Raw genomic sequence first — 13459 nt, forward strand, 5'->3', positions numbered from 1 at the left:
GAAAAACCTCAAGTTGTTGTGAGGTGGGTGGAACAAAGAACAATAAAACTGCTTCCTGGTCAGCCAACCTCAACACCCTGTGTAAAAACTAACAATTTTTTTTTTTTTAACTCAAACACTCTTACTGTACTTTTAACAGGATCAGCCTTATTTTGAAACTGCAACATTCTGCAATGTAAAAGAAAAGTTAACGGCATTGCCTCCACCTACAAACCGAAGAATACGTTCTATATTTAAAAAAACAAAAACAAAGTGGCGCTAAGTGGCAAGTTCACAACCGGATCCACGGAGCTGCAGCACCACCTGGTGGCAGCAGAAGGCATTGCATCTCCAGCCCAAAAAAGTCGACGCACCCAAAACCCGTGAAATGTTTATTAATAAACATATCTACAAGGACTATACGGTAAGTTTATAAAATACAACATTCAAAACGTTTGTATCAAGCTTTTTATTTGGTATACAGATATTCATAGATTTATACAGTATATATACTGTAGATATGTATATGTAACACATGTGCCACTGCAAAGTCACAGACAAACTTATTTTTTCTAACAAAAAACGGAAAAGAAAAAGTATATAATGTGCTTAATTTCAAAGAAGTGCTGTGAAGCGCTTGTAATGAATTATGACCAAAAGAGGAATGATGAGGTAACTGCCAGGCATGAAAACAATCACTTATAACAGTTGAATAATAATATCAGTAATAATGATAATAATGATGATAACTAATAATAATAATAAAATAATAATTCTTCAAACAGGCAACTGAGTATAGTGGCAACATGGACCCTTAGTGTCAAACCAGAGAAAAGCATTTAAGTCTATAACATACATACACACACAGTATGCATACAGACAGACAGTGCATCATAAATGTACAAACAGGAAGTCAGTCATCTATGAAAGAAAAAAATCGGATATTGTTCCCACATCTCTGATACATAACAGAAACTCACCTAAAAATCTCTCACTCACACACACACAGAAACATATGATCATGTACCACAGTCCAGCATTACAGGGCTGAGACATTTGTTGTGCATGTAGATGTAGACACAAACACACACCACAGCAAAAGAAGTGGTCGGGCAGGGTGCACTTAACCAACAGGTGAAAGGACATGCCTTCATGTGAACAGGCAACACTGATGGACAAAAAAAGTATAACGACTGGGGAACAGGGAATCTGATGAAGAACATATAAAAAAAAGAAAAGAACCAGAAAGAGCATGTCTCCTCCTAGGTTGCGCAAAATATTGCACCGTGATCAGGAAACACCTCAAAATCTGATCACCTTTCCGCCCAGGACCCTTTCTCTACAAAATTTAACTGAAATAATTTGAGAACATCCTGACATTTTCCACTGACAGACAAACATATAGAGAAAACAACAATGAAAACATCCTTGGTGGAGGTAATAAAAAAAACAAAACTGAAAAGGTAACAGAGTGGGAAGTTCCCCACAAAGACAAGGGAGTGGTGCGTGCGTGTGTGTGTGTGTGTGAACACGTACATGCACATCACTATATCAGGAGGATGTAGTGTGAGACAAGTTTCAAAGACAATTTGGAGTGTCTGGCTCCATCACGATCACTCGGAATCTCTCTGGACCTCAGAGGCGTCGGCCCGACAAATGGGACACGTCCGGTTGGCCTGAGGACAAAAAAGAGCAAACAAACACCTTTTCAGATATCGAGACACTACCAGGTCACAATTTTCTACCCAATGATCAAAGAAAAGGTTGAGTTGACCCTGGTGGTTGTAAGTGTGTGTGTGTGTGTGTGTGTGTGTGTGTGTGTGTGTGTGTGTGTGTGTGTGTGTGTGTGTGTGTATATGTGTGTGCGTAGGGTGGGCGCACCGCAAGCACTTACCCTCAGCCACTTGTCGACACACTTCCCATGGAACTCGTGACTGCAGGGCAGGACTCGCAGCAGTTGGCGGGACTCAAAATCACTCATGCACACAACACACCTGCAATGCAGAAATAATTTTAGAAAGACAGTAGTGGTTGAGGCACAATTATGGAGATCATTGAGGAAGTTGTTACGTGAAGAGGTCCATTTTAATTCTCTCTGAGAAGACGGACAGAGGGAACATCCCCTCAATAAAGTGCTGAGTGTGCGTTCACTCTCAACGAGTGATGAGCTGGTATTTTGTTGGCACTCACAGTGTTTGTTCAGACTGATGGTTATTAGGATTGAACCGGTAGGAAGGAAGCTGTTCGATGTCCCCCTTGGTCAGTCCTCTGAGTTTGGCCTCTCCAAGACGCTCAGCAAGGTTGAGGAGTGCCTGTGGAGATAAAAATGGATAAAATAAATAACAGAAGAATCAAAGTATGTATCGAAATAATGAAAACAGGCTCAGACAAACCTCATAATTCTCCACTTCTCCATCATCTACATCCAGCTCTAGACTGATTGCAGGACCTGTAGGCTGGACTGGCAGCATTGAACTACAAAGAAACAGAACAGTTCAGGTTACTTGAAAAATAAACGCCTCGCTTCGTGCCTATTCAGGATTTTTACATTATTTGGATTTGGCAAATACTTTGACTAATTTCTGTCTTGAAGGACCCACCCATATGACATTAATGATATTCCACCCTTTTGTAACAACAATGTGCAACAAAATGTGCTGTGTATACTGTAGTAGACATGTTTTGTTCTGTTACGTTAGCTGCACAGAGTAAAGCTTCATGTTTAACATTTACACACTTCACATTATCTAACTCGGTGTTCATAATGTTTGCTGGCTCACATGCTGAGCTGTAGAGGTAATAGTGTGTCTACTGTGTGGCTTCTGAAGAGATCATTTGTGTGACACATCAAGCATTCCCAGAAAACAACATTCAGAGGTTTGGTAGAAAATCAATCTGACACCGAGGTAATGCATAGACTTTGTTGTTCTGCAATCTTTTTCTGACATTTGGTTTACTTTTGAGTGCGTTTCAGTTTGACGTTGGGCGTAAAAAGCAATTATTTTTAGGTTTAGTGTTGTGCACGCAAGAGTCCTCTTTCCATGATGACTTTTCTTCTGTTAAGAGACATGTTCAAGCAAGCAAACAGCAATAAGTGCGTCTATCCTGGATACCCTGAGGGTAAGTAGTGTTCAGTGTTCATAATAAAATATTATAGTTACTTCAACACACATTTCAAAGATGGGGGAAAGCCAGAAGGGGAGCCACCTGACACCCAATACAGGGGGAAATCATTTGTTTATATGAAAACCTTAACTTCATGAGATACTGTATATTGCCCTTTTCTTTTGCAATCCCTAATCATGACAGTCATTCTCCAAGTGACAAAAGAATTAAATGAACAATGAAATTAATCAGAACTGCAGCAGTTAAGCCATAAATCTGATAAGCTGGGTCAAAAAAAATAATACGATTTACAGCTGATGAGTTACAGATGGGTATGATCATCAATAACAAAAACATTGCCTGCATCAATCTAACAATAAAATTAACAATTTGTGTCCTCTGGAGTTTAAAGTTTGACAACAGCATTCATACTTTTGACATTTAAAAGTGGTATGAAAGATTATAAAGCTGTTATTATAAAGGATATCATACCCTAACCTTAATTGTTGATGTTTTCAACAACAACAAAAATATCCGACAGGCATTTTCTATTAATTTCAAAATTAAAAAGATTGTTTTCAGTTGTAATTTTTTGTGAGAACCTCTTATCCTCCTCTGATTCTACACTATCTGAGGGAATCACTCCAAACCATCTACACTGATTGACTGCATACATCAGAACTGAATTTCAGCTGTTGTATTTCTGGCCAATACAAATGAAAAATAAAATCTTTTGTTTCTTAACGGTTTCTTCTTTTAGAACAAATGTCATGATTTACTTACAGGAAGTAAGGCAGGAGGCTGGGGTGGTAAGGCGAAGGTGGCAGTGGCTGTTGCGAGCGGTACCGTCGCCCCGGAAGACGCCGAGGAATAAAGTTTGGATAGGACTACAAGGCAGTCGACAACAAATTCATGACGAATCAGTCAAATTAATATTTTGTTTTCGCTGTACTCAAAACCTAACAAAAAGATACACGGATTTTATTTTTATGGCTCACCACTCCAAAAAACTCCTGTGGCAGAGGGTCATGAGAGAGGAAGTGAAGCTGGGTGGAGTGTGGTGTGAGTGCAGGGTGAGTGGCAGGAGGATAGTGGAGCCCAGCACCCAGAGACAGATGTTCTCCAAGCAGCTCCACGTCGTTGTCTATCCTTTGTAGCGGCTGGGAGGGGGGAGGATAAATAAAGACCGTCTGAGATTATTTCACATGATCTCAGCAACAAGAGCAAAACAAATCAGGCGCACTACAGAGAAATATCATTGGAGGTTGTCAAAAAATATTTAATAATAAGTTGCATGAATCAGTCTTGGTACCTCACTTTACCAGAATCTGTCCCTAAATTTAAATTATAGATTTTTGGCTGTTTTTTTAAATTAAATTCCTTGTTGGAACTTTTCAAGAAAAACTAATGTCCTTCAGCCAAACGCCTTGTGTTACAGTTCTGAATGTCAAGGAGCTACTTAGTCATGATCTGCTTTAGTAAGCATTTATTAATTGAAAATTATTCATGAATAGTGTATACGTGGTTGGACACAGTCTACACTTTAACAGTTTTCTGTCAAGACAAAAATCTTACCACTAATTTGTACTGAATTATAAATCTACACAACACAATTCTCGAGTGTTAAAACATGTTGGAGGGTGAAGATTTAAAGCTCTCCAAGAAGATGCTGACAGTCGCGCTGATTACTCACCGATCGAGCCTGCTGAGTTGGATAGGGTCCAAACTGTCCAGGCTGGGGCAGGTGAGGTGGGTGGTGGGACAAGTGTGTTGGTGGATGTGGGAGGTGAGGAGGTGGAAGCAGAAAGGCCGGGTCACCAGACAACAGGGATGGGAACGGATAGGACATGGGTAAGTGCTGCACAGAACAAGTCTGTAGGACCTAAATCAGAAACAGACAGAGGTCATTAGTGAAAACTCACAAATTTACTGAAATCTCTTACAGAAACATTAACACACCCACCGGAGGAGGAACACTGCAGACAGGATAGTGCTGTCCACTGAAGACAACTGAGCATGCTTGGATCTGCTGAGGGGCAGAACGAGGCGGGAGGGCAGATGGTGCTCCATGTGGAGACAGAGGATATGATACTGGAGCGGTTCCCTGGAAACAGAGATAAAGGGAACAAGGCCTTCATCTTCATGCTGAAAAGAAGATCCCTGACCAACTTTAAAGGCTACTCTTAATGTAAACCTTTGTTCAACTTTACTGATATTTTGCTTTTCCTTTTTAGTGATCTGTCCAATCATCTTGTTAAATATTGAATATGATGTGAGTAATCAATTCTGTATCTGGGTAAAATACTGTAAATCATAAGTAAAACAATTTTTTAAGTGTTAAGTTTCCATTTGCCAGTAAACTTTCCTCTATCACAGCCAAAAAAAATATTTTGTTGAATTATGCCCTACTGTACAAAAATAAAAAAAGAAAGTCACACAAGTGAGACATGCCAAATACTCAATCCACATTAACTTAATTAATATTTGCTGTATGGTAACAATTTCCTCAACATATGAAATGGAAAATAATTTAACTTTCAGTAGCTGCACTATTTTAACAATAATTACTGTGAATAATCGCTGTGCAGCAGAACTGAAGAAAAAAATTAATGAACAAAATGCCTTTTGTTACACTTCTTTCAGCAGTTTAGTGGAAAATACATCAGAAGCCCTGCTCCCAGTTAATTCACCTGTTCATGGAGGTCCAGCACTGCACTGCTCTGCTGCTGGGATGGGTGGGGATGTGGGTGCTGTGGGTGGGCCGCAGGATGCAGAAGCCTGGGAGACAGGTTGGGTGAATGATGTAGGGGCCTCGGGGAGGGGTTCAGGGGACGGTGACCGGGGCGCTCTTCCAATCCAGGCCCCAGCCCCCGGGGAGCTTGCTGGTTGTACGGTGGGTAGCCCTGAGGGATCGCCGGGAGCCGGTAGTTCTCATCTTGGTGGCCCGATGACAGGCCGTGGTGGGAGTGCAGGTGCTGGTGGTGATGGTGGGCATTGGGATGGTGATGATGATGGTGGTGGTTGTTGTTGCTGTTGAAGTGGTGGTTGTTGTGGGCATGGTGGTGGTGGCGGCTCAGGCGGTCTCTCCGTCCACGGCGTCTCATTTGAGGGCTGAGGGGATGATAGAGGGAAAACAAAAAGAAAGAAATGGAATAAGAAGGTCAAGATTAAGAGGATGTCTCTAACTCATTAAACTCAGTGTGGTGCGTAATGATTCCATTACAGCTAAAGGCTCTGGGTAAACAAAATACAGGGAATATGATGCTGTAAATGAAATCAAACAAAAAGGGCTTTCCATCACACTTCTGTTTGCCAAATATTAGACAAACATTAGTTTACAACCCCAAAATTTAGATGCTGTGTAAAATGTACGCATAAATGGAAGGGGATGTTTTTCATAAAACAAATTCCATTTTTAACTAAAAATAACACAAAGACAACAGATCAAATGTTTAAAATAAAGAAATCAAATTGTTGTCCATTATTTTGAATTGACAACCACGTTTACCTTTTTTGGAAATGGGTTTGCCTGTCACAAAATCACACTTTTTTTTAACAATGCCAACAGCCTTAGCATCATGTCATTCCATCACACTAAGCATAGAAGGCAAGAAAAGAATGTAATTAAAAAAAAATCTGGATTACTCTTACTTTAAGGTTAAATAACAATTCAGTGAACAAAATAGCATAAATAGTATCTGCTATGTTTGTCCTCCACTTACCTGCGTCGGTTGCGTAGAGGTGTGTGGCATCTTTCTGGCATGTAATGGGGGTGTGGTCTACGACTGGGAGGAAGCTCCCAGGGGCGAATGGGAGAGGAAGGTGTAGAGGGAGGGGCGGAGTTTAGATCCAACAAAGACTGTTGAGAAAGACGTTGCCGTTTGGGGCTCGGACTGTCTTCCATCTGCACACAGGGGAAACGCAGATGACAAAATAAGAGAATAATCCTTTAAAAACCAGGAGCAAAGCAAAACGATAAGCTGGGGCCATGTTTCATACTTACTTTGTCCCGATCCTCGCTGCACACATTATCTGGATGAAAATGTAGTACTCCTCCTGCAGGCCACAGAAGAAAAAAATGATAATCCAATAAAACGGGTCAGCCATCTGATACACAACACCAACAAGACACCAGCTGTCTTTGATGTTGTTGTTAAGATCTCACTGGATGCCAAAAAAATGCCCATCTTCCTGATGAAGCCTGGCAGATTTGCTTGAACAGACTTTAAACCACAAAGCCCAACAGTGATGAGAAAAAGAAGACAGCTTTAAACTCCTCTGTCCTAAGCGAGACTATATCTTCCAAACGGACTTTCGAACTTCCTGCTATAAAGAAGCAGTCAAGACACTAGCCTCATCCTCTGGCTTCACAGAGTAATCATTCCCTCCGATTCACCAAGAAAAGCCCGTGCTGCCTCAGAAAAAGCCACACATATTCACCACATACCAGACAGTCTTAATGTTGTTTGAATGTAAATACTGTTGTCTAGAGTTTCTCATTTTCTCCAGGCTTCCATGTTTAGTATCAATAAGGTGAAATTATTCATTGATTAGTCAGTTGAAGAAAATTTCACCTCCAATCTTTTAAGACGTTTATGAAAAGGAAAGATGGATAGTATTTTCTGGTTTTGGTTCCTCAAATGTGAAGAGTCGGTCCATTTCTCATTAAATATTGCAGTACATTAAATTTGTTTTAAGACTGCAAAGTGATCTGAAGACGTCACACTGGGAAAATTTTGAAGGCATTTTCAAAAAAAATTTTCCTGTTTTTTTCCTCTTTTTGTGGTGAAAAACTGATAGTTCTCCAATGACAAAAAGATCATTGGAAAAATACTCCCAAAAAATGAATGGAAATAATACTTTTAAAATAAAATACCAATAAAAACATAACATTTATCTTTAAAAGACCACAATGCTCTTCCAGCTGTTTATTGGACAGTCCAAATGTGCAATCTGGATAAAGCATGTGCAGCAGTTGAAGAAAGATGTCCTTGAACTAAGCTGACAAGAGTTTCTTCCAAGCGGTCCCTCAAAAACCTTTAATCACCAAGGAGAAAGAGGAAAAAATCTCCTCCCCTTATCACATTTCCCTCTGTGGCTCCCTCGTCCAAGCAGCCCCTTCTTCTCAGAAACAACACATCTGAAAGCTCTCCCCACCCCTTTCTTGTCTTTGTGACGCCACAGAGGAGCCATGTGAAGTTTGCCGATAGTGACAGCTCAAAGACGGCCACCTAGTGGCTGTGGCAAAGCAAGAAATGTTTGGCTGACTGGCTAGCCAACTGCTGGGGCCAACACACTGTTTTCATCTACCTTCCATTTCCTTTTGTACCTCATAGGAACCTTGACTTCAGTCAAACTGTTTGTTCATGCTGTTTTTTGCTGTTTGTTCACTCAAGAGGCGACAGGAGAGTAAGCCAGACTGAATGAGTTCCGTTGGTAACTAAACATTCATGGGAAACCGAACATTTCATTTGTGATAGAAAACCAAGTCAGATAACCACAAAGTGGACTTGATGGTGGAAGCAATATGACTGTCTACTAAAGCCAACCTCAAACGACAGAAGTTTTAACCAATCATGAAATTATGTTTCATCACGCAAATAGCAGAATCTACACTGATCATGTCAAACACGCACATGCTGTGAAGAAAAAAAACATGTCATTAAAAAGTAAACAGTATCATGAAGATCTTTGTGCCCCAGGAAACATCAGAAGCATCACATCCCGATTCCTTCAGAAGCAGTTCTGCGTCGGGAACAGACACATTTATAGGAAGTAGAAGGAAGATGAGGAGAAACGGGGAGGATGAAGAAAAGGCCAGGCCACAGTCAACCAACTATTCATCAAGAGCAAGGGGTGAGGTTTTATCTGCCAGATTAAAGTGGGTCAAGGGTATTGTGCTATCCAACAATAACTCAACAGTACACCAAAAGGTGCGCTGTTGCTTGGCAGCACTGTCAAGCTGCTCTGGGATGTCTCACCCATCAGACATAGTGATTTCTGATCATCCAGATTGTCAATTCTTAAAAGTCACTTGTTTGTAAATTATCCCACATGTCCACGAGTTGATCAAAAGGTGTAAGGTTGCATCTGTAAACAGCACATACTAACAAATAATCTCGACCAAACAAAATTCTATTTTGCCTTGATTGACCATAGCAGTGAGTGTGTGTGTGAGTGATTGCTTGTCTCTATGTGGCTCCGCGGTACACTGGCGTCGTGCCCGGAGTGTCCCCCGCCTCACACCCTGAGACTGCCGGGATAGGCACCGGCTCCCCCGCGACCTGCGTAAGCGGATTAAGCGGGTTAAGGAAATGACTGACTGACTGTCAGGAAGGGCTAAATGAGAAGAAATTGGCCCATTTGTCCTGCAGTGTAGCGTTAGGGCTGGGGACAATTCACTATTAGCCTGGGCTCAGACTACACACTTTTGGGCCAATTTCATTTTTGGTCTCCCTTCTCAGAAAGCCGAGGAGACATCTGGTTTGGGATTCCAGAATGCAGCTCAGATCATATAGCAGAGTGAAGAGTCACAGAACCAGTCTTAAATACCAACTAAACTACCTTTATATTCATCAGAGTTACTATTGTTATTTAAACGTGTTTAATATTTAGGATGTAAAATCTAGATTAGTACTGGACAAATGTGTTCCTCGATGAACTACAAAAACCAATGAGAAACATCTCAGAGATGAGCGTGCTGCTAAGCAACCGTAAACATTCTGGCAAGCGAGGATTACTTATGCACTTCAAATTGAAAGAAACCGAATCTTTACTCTATTTTCACAGACTAAACAACTCATGTTGACTGCTTCTCCAGTGCTACTTTCCAATCCAGACTTATTTAACCTTGTTTTTCTTGTTGCACCACAACAGTATATATTTATATTCCATCTGCTTCCCCACAAGATAGATCCCTCAAAATAGTGTATTACCCTGCCAGTACAACTGTCTTAATAATATGCAATAGAGGGTGAGGCAACTGTATTTTCAAATCATGTAGTGCATTCATGTTTGAATTCAGGAAAGAGCATCTTGACGTTTCTCATCCTGCATGTGATGCATTATACAGTCTGTTCAAATGAAATCAAATTCTGGGGTGATGCTTGCATTATTTAGAACAATACAGCTTATCCACATAATGTGTAGAGATCTAAGATGTTAACAGTGTTAGTGAAGATTTTTAAACACTGGTTTCTATTTGCTTTAAATGTTGACACACTGTGGGATTATACATCCACTATCAAAGTTACACTGGGTTACAACATGATAGACACTGAGGGAGTGGAAGAGCAGGAGAGAAAAAAACTAAAAAGGGACAAACTCTCAATGCCCCAAAATCCAACTCTGACACATTGATGCAGAGTTGTTTACAAACACAAGCAAGCAGACAAACAGGAAATCTTTAACATATCGGGACACACACAAACTCTCTTACACTGAACTTTTAAACACATGCACGCTCACACACAAACACACACACCTGTTATGGAGGAAGAGATATGCAGCTGCTGAGTAGGAAGCAGATCACACAGCTGTGAGATACGTTGTTTGTCATTTACACAAACCCCTCTGTAGTCTCTCAATTTGGGAAGAATGCATTTTCATATACTGTGTGACCTTTGCGTGGGTTATTTTGTGTTTTTAGCAACAGTACTGCTTTTACAAAAAAAGAACTCATTAAAAGACTGCTTTCATTCATTCACTGCACTTTTTCTGCCTTTCAGAAAACCAAATTTGGTATCACTGTCACTTTCCAACGGTTACAGATGGAAACTTGCTGAACACCACTGTTGAAAACAATGAAATGATCACTTCACCACTTCATGTTGAAAATCCCCTCTCAGTTTGATTTTGAGGTTACAGTGCATTTTATCATTGTATTCTTAGTAAGTTTAAGTTGGTTAAGGAACTGTGCTGTGGACAAGAAACACCCACTGAAGAACTGTTTGAATGAGACTGAGAAATACAAGTAAGTTTTAAATAACACAGTGAAGGAGTCAGCAATGTGCCAACACAACTACTTCCTCTGTTTCATCCAGTGAACTGAAAGTCCAATCCTTCATCAATCCACTTTAGCCTGAACCACTTGATGAAACATCTGTTAGATGTTTCAAGGATGATATGGAGCTGAACAATGCATAAAATGTTTTCAATAGTATTAAGACTTATTGATCAAAAACCTGATGTTGAACTAAGAAAGGAAGATAGTCTGCATCACAACACTGAAACAAAACATTTCAAGGTACATTTTAACATTTCAAACTCATCTTATACAGTTTGTGTAAACAAACAGAATGAAGAAGATGGAAACCACTAAGACACCACTTTTTTCTCTAATTTGACAAAAAAGCACAAACGGTTTCTAAATTCCATTAACTTACCAATTTACAGATCACAAAATTTCTATATATTCAGATATCCTTTCTAAATAAAAAAAATAATTAAACTGATTACCTGTGTGTTTGTGTATTCATTTATCCTGCATTTGTTTGCATTCATATCTTCTGTGCTGTATGTGGAAAGTGCAAATTCCAAAAGTGTGAGTGAATGTAAATGAGCAGTAGATATTTAAACGCAATTTTCTTCCAGGATTAATAATCGATCTGTCTATCCATCTATCCATCTCATGACTTTGTTTTGAGTCTGAGAGTGACAGAACATGCATGAATTCTACATACATAAAAAACAGCAGTCTTTAAAAGGTATGAAACAAGCAAGGCAAGGAATACAAGGCAAAGTTCATGAAAGTGGTTCGTCCTGTTCACTTGAGTAAATGCTGTTCAACCCTCCACAGCAGAACCAGCACTACAAGACCTGACATGGCATACAGCTGCCTGCTGAACAAAAGGCGGCGGAGAAAGCCCCACAGCCTTTAATGAAATATTTCAAAACACTGTTTGGATGCAATTACTCTGACTGAATCCCAGAGGGACTGTGTCTTCTGTGTAGTAAATTATGTGGTCGGGCTGATGGCCCTGTTTGCTGAAGCCCGCTTACCGGCTCCAGGGTTCCTGTGGGCTCCGTGCGCTGCGTGGTGTTGTGGCCCCGCGGACAGGTAGTTCGCGTGGTTGTGCTGCTGCTGGCTGTCCGGGTAGCTGCGACCGCCGTGATGCGGCGCCCAGCCGGAGTTGCCTTGCTGCGGGTAGCTCACTCCTCCCCCGCTAGCGCTCATTATGCTCCCGGTACCGGTCGCGTTGCCGCCTCCGTTGGCTCCGACATTGACGTTCAGGCCAAAATGATAGAAACCAGATCGAGACCGCGACCGGGTCCTCGGGGGGTCCATGGTGGAGGATGAGGGAGGTGGTTGATGGACGTGATGAATGTAGGATGGAGACAGACCCCCGGAAACGTACAAGGGACTCCCTCTTCACAGCGCTCTTCTTGGCGGCTCTCTATCCACTAGTTACCCCAGAAGACAACCAGCGAGTGTTTTCTGATGCATTTAAAGCTGTTGTTTCAGAATAAGATACCTGGAAAGAGCGGGATCAGCCCTCATACGTCGCAAAAGCACCATTTGCATTATACACACCCTCTCCTTTGCTTTGAAAAGCCTGTTTATTTGCACAGCATAAGAAGGTGTACAAGCCGTTTTTAAAATTTACGCAGTCTAAAATTCATAATATTTCAAAACGGCAGTCACTAAGACGATTTTATACAAGTTAGTTAGCAGTTATTTCAAGTCATTACAAAAAAAAACAGCAACTGGGTCCCAGGTCGTGTAGCGATGTCTTTTCAAAATGGAACAGTTTGGGCTTTTTCCCCCCACTGTAAAATTAAGTATTTTAAAGGAAACAGTCGCACGCAATTCGCTTTTAAAACAAAGGTTTCATTAATACCGAATCTCCTAGCTGACAGCTGCAACTCGATTTAAAGCGTGTCGTTCCTTCTCTGCCACGAAAAGCTTTTCAAGTTAATACATCCCTAAACACAAGATGGCTAGCTGTCGAGCGCTAGCAGACTAAAGGAACAAGCTACTCAAATGCTTGTTAGGAAAAAAAAAAAAGTTAATTACGTGTGTCCGTGAATAAATTGCAACTAAACTACAATAGGTAACCTACTCAGTTGTAAAGTTACACCCCTCTGCGCTGGCTTATCAAGGTTAGCACAATTTCGATTTTAAAGCTAGTTCGCGGCTAACAGGAAGCGGAGTCTAGAGGAAAAACAAGTCCAATAGTTCCGACATTACAAGCTAGCTAACGTCGCAATGTGTCGAGGTTAGAATAGCCGTAAAACAGTGTTAATAGCGGATTACCTCAAACCGGATGCCTAGACAGATAGCCACCTTATCTGTCAAATGAGGTGGACAGTATTTGTCCAATTTAAATCTCCTCTCACATTTGCTATCGAGTGTTTTCTCTGGTCAGCGGGGAGT

The 13459-nt window shown here is 40.9% G+C and overlaps 1 protein-coding gene across 3 annotated transcripts; it reads right to left on the minus strand.

Moving 5' to 3' along the window:
* Positions 1-444: 444 nt before the first annotated feature.
* Positions 445-13451, minus strand: LOC137602984 (E3 ubiquitin-protein ligase RNF38-like). 3 transcript variants are annotated; one of them, XM_068326138.1, is made up of 13 exons: positions 13340-13451; positions 12085-12557; positions 7088-7140; positions 6807-6988; positions 5775-6195; positions 5048-5188; positions 4778-4966; positions 4083-4244; positions 3868-3971; positions 2373-2454; positions 2170-2291; positions 1874-1973; positions 445-1655 (listed from the first exon to the last, which is right to left on the minus strand). In XM_068326138.1, exons 2-13 carry the CDS (start codon positions 12368-12370, stop codon positions 1593-1595), a joined length of 1905 nt encoding a protein of 634 aa, XP_068182239.1. In that variant the 5' UTR covers positions 12371-12557; positions 13340-13451; the 3' UTR covers positions 445-1592. The 3 variants fall into 3 exon arrangements, with proteins under 3 accessions (XP_068182239.1, XP_068182240.1, XP_068182238.1); XM_068326139.1 differs by having other exon boundaries at positions 12085-12486; positions 13340-13445; XM_068326137.1 differs by having other exon boundaries at positions 12085-13446.
* Positions 13452-13459: the final 8 nt, after the last annotated feature.

The sequence above is a fragment of the Antennarius striatus genome, chromosome 10 (assembly GCF_040054535.1).
Source record: "Antennarius striatus isolate MH-2024 chromosome 10, ASM4005453v1, whole genome shotgun sequence".
NCBI classification, from domain to species: domain Eukaryota; kingdom Metazoa; phylum Chordata; class Actinopteri; order Lophiiformes; family Antennariidae; genus Antennarius; species Antennarius striatus.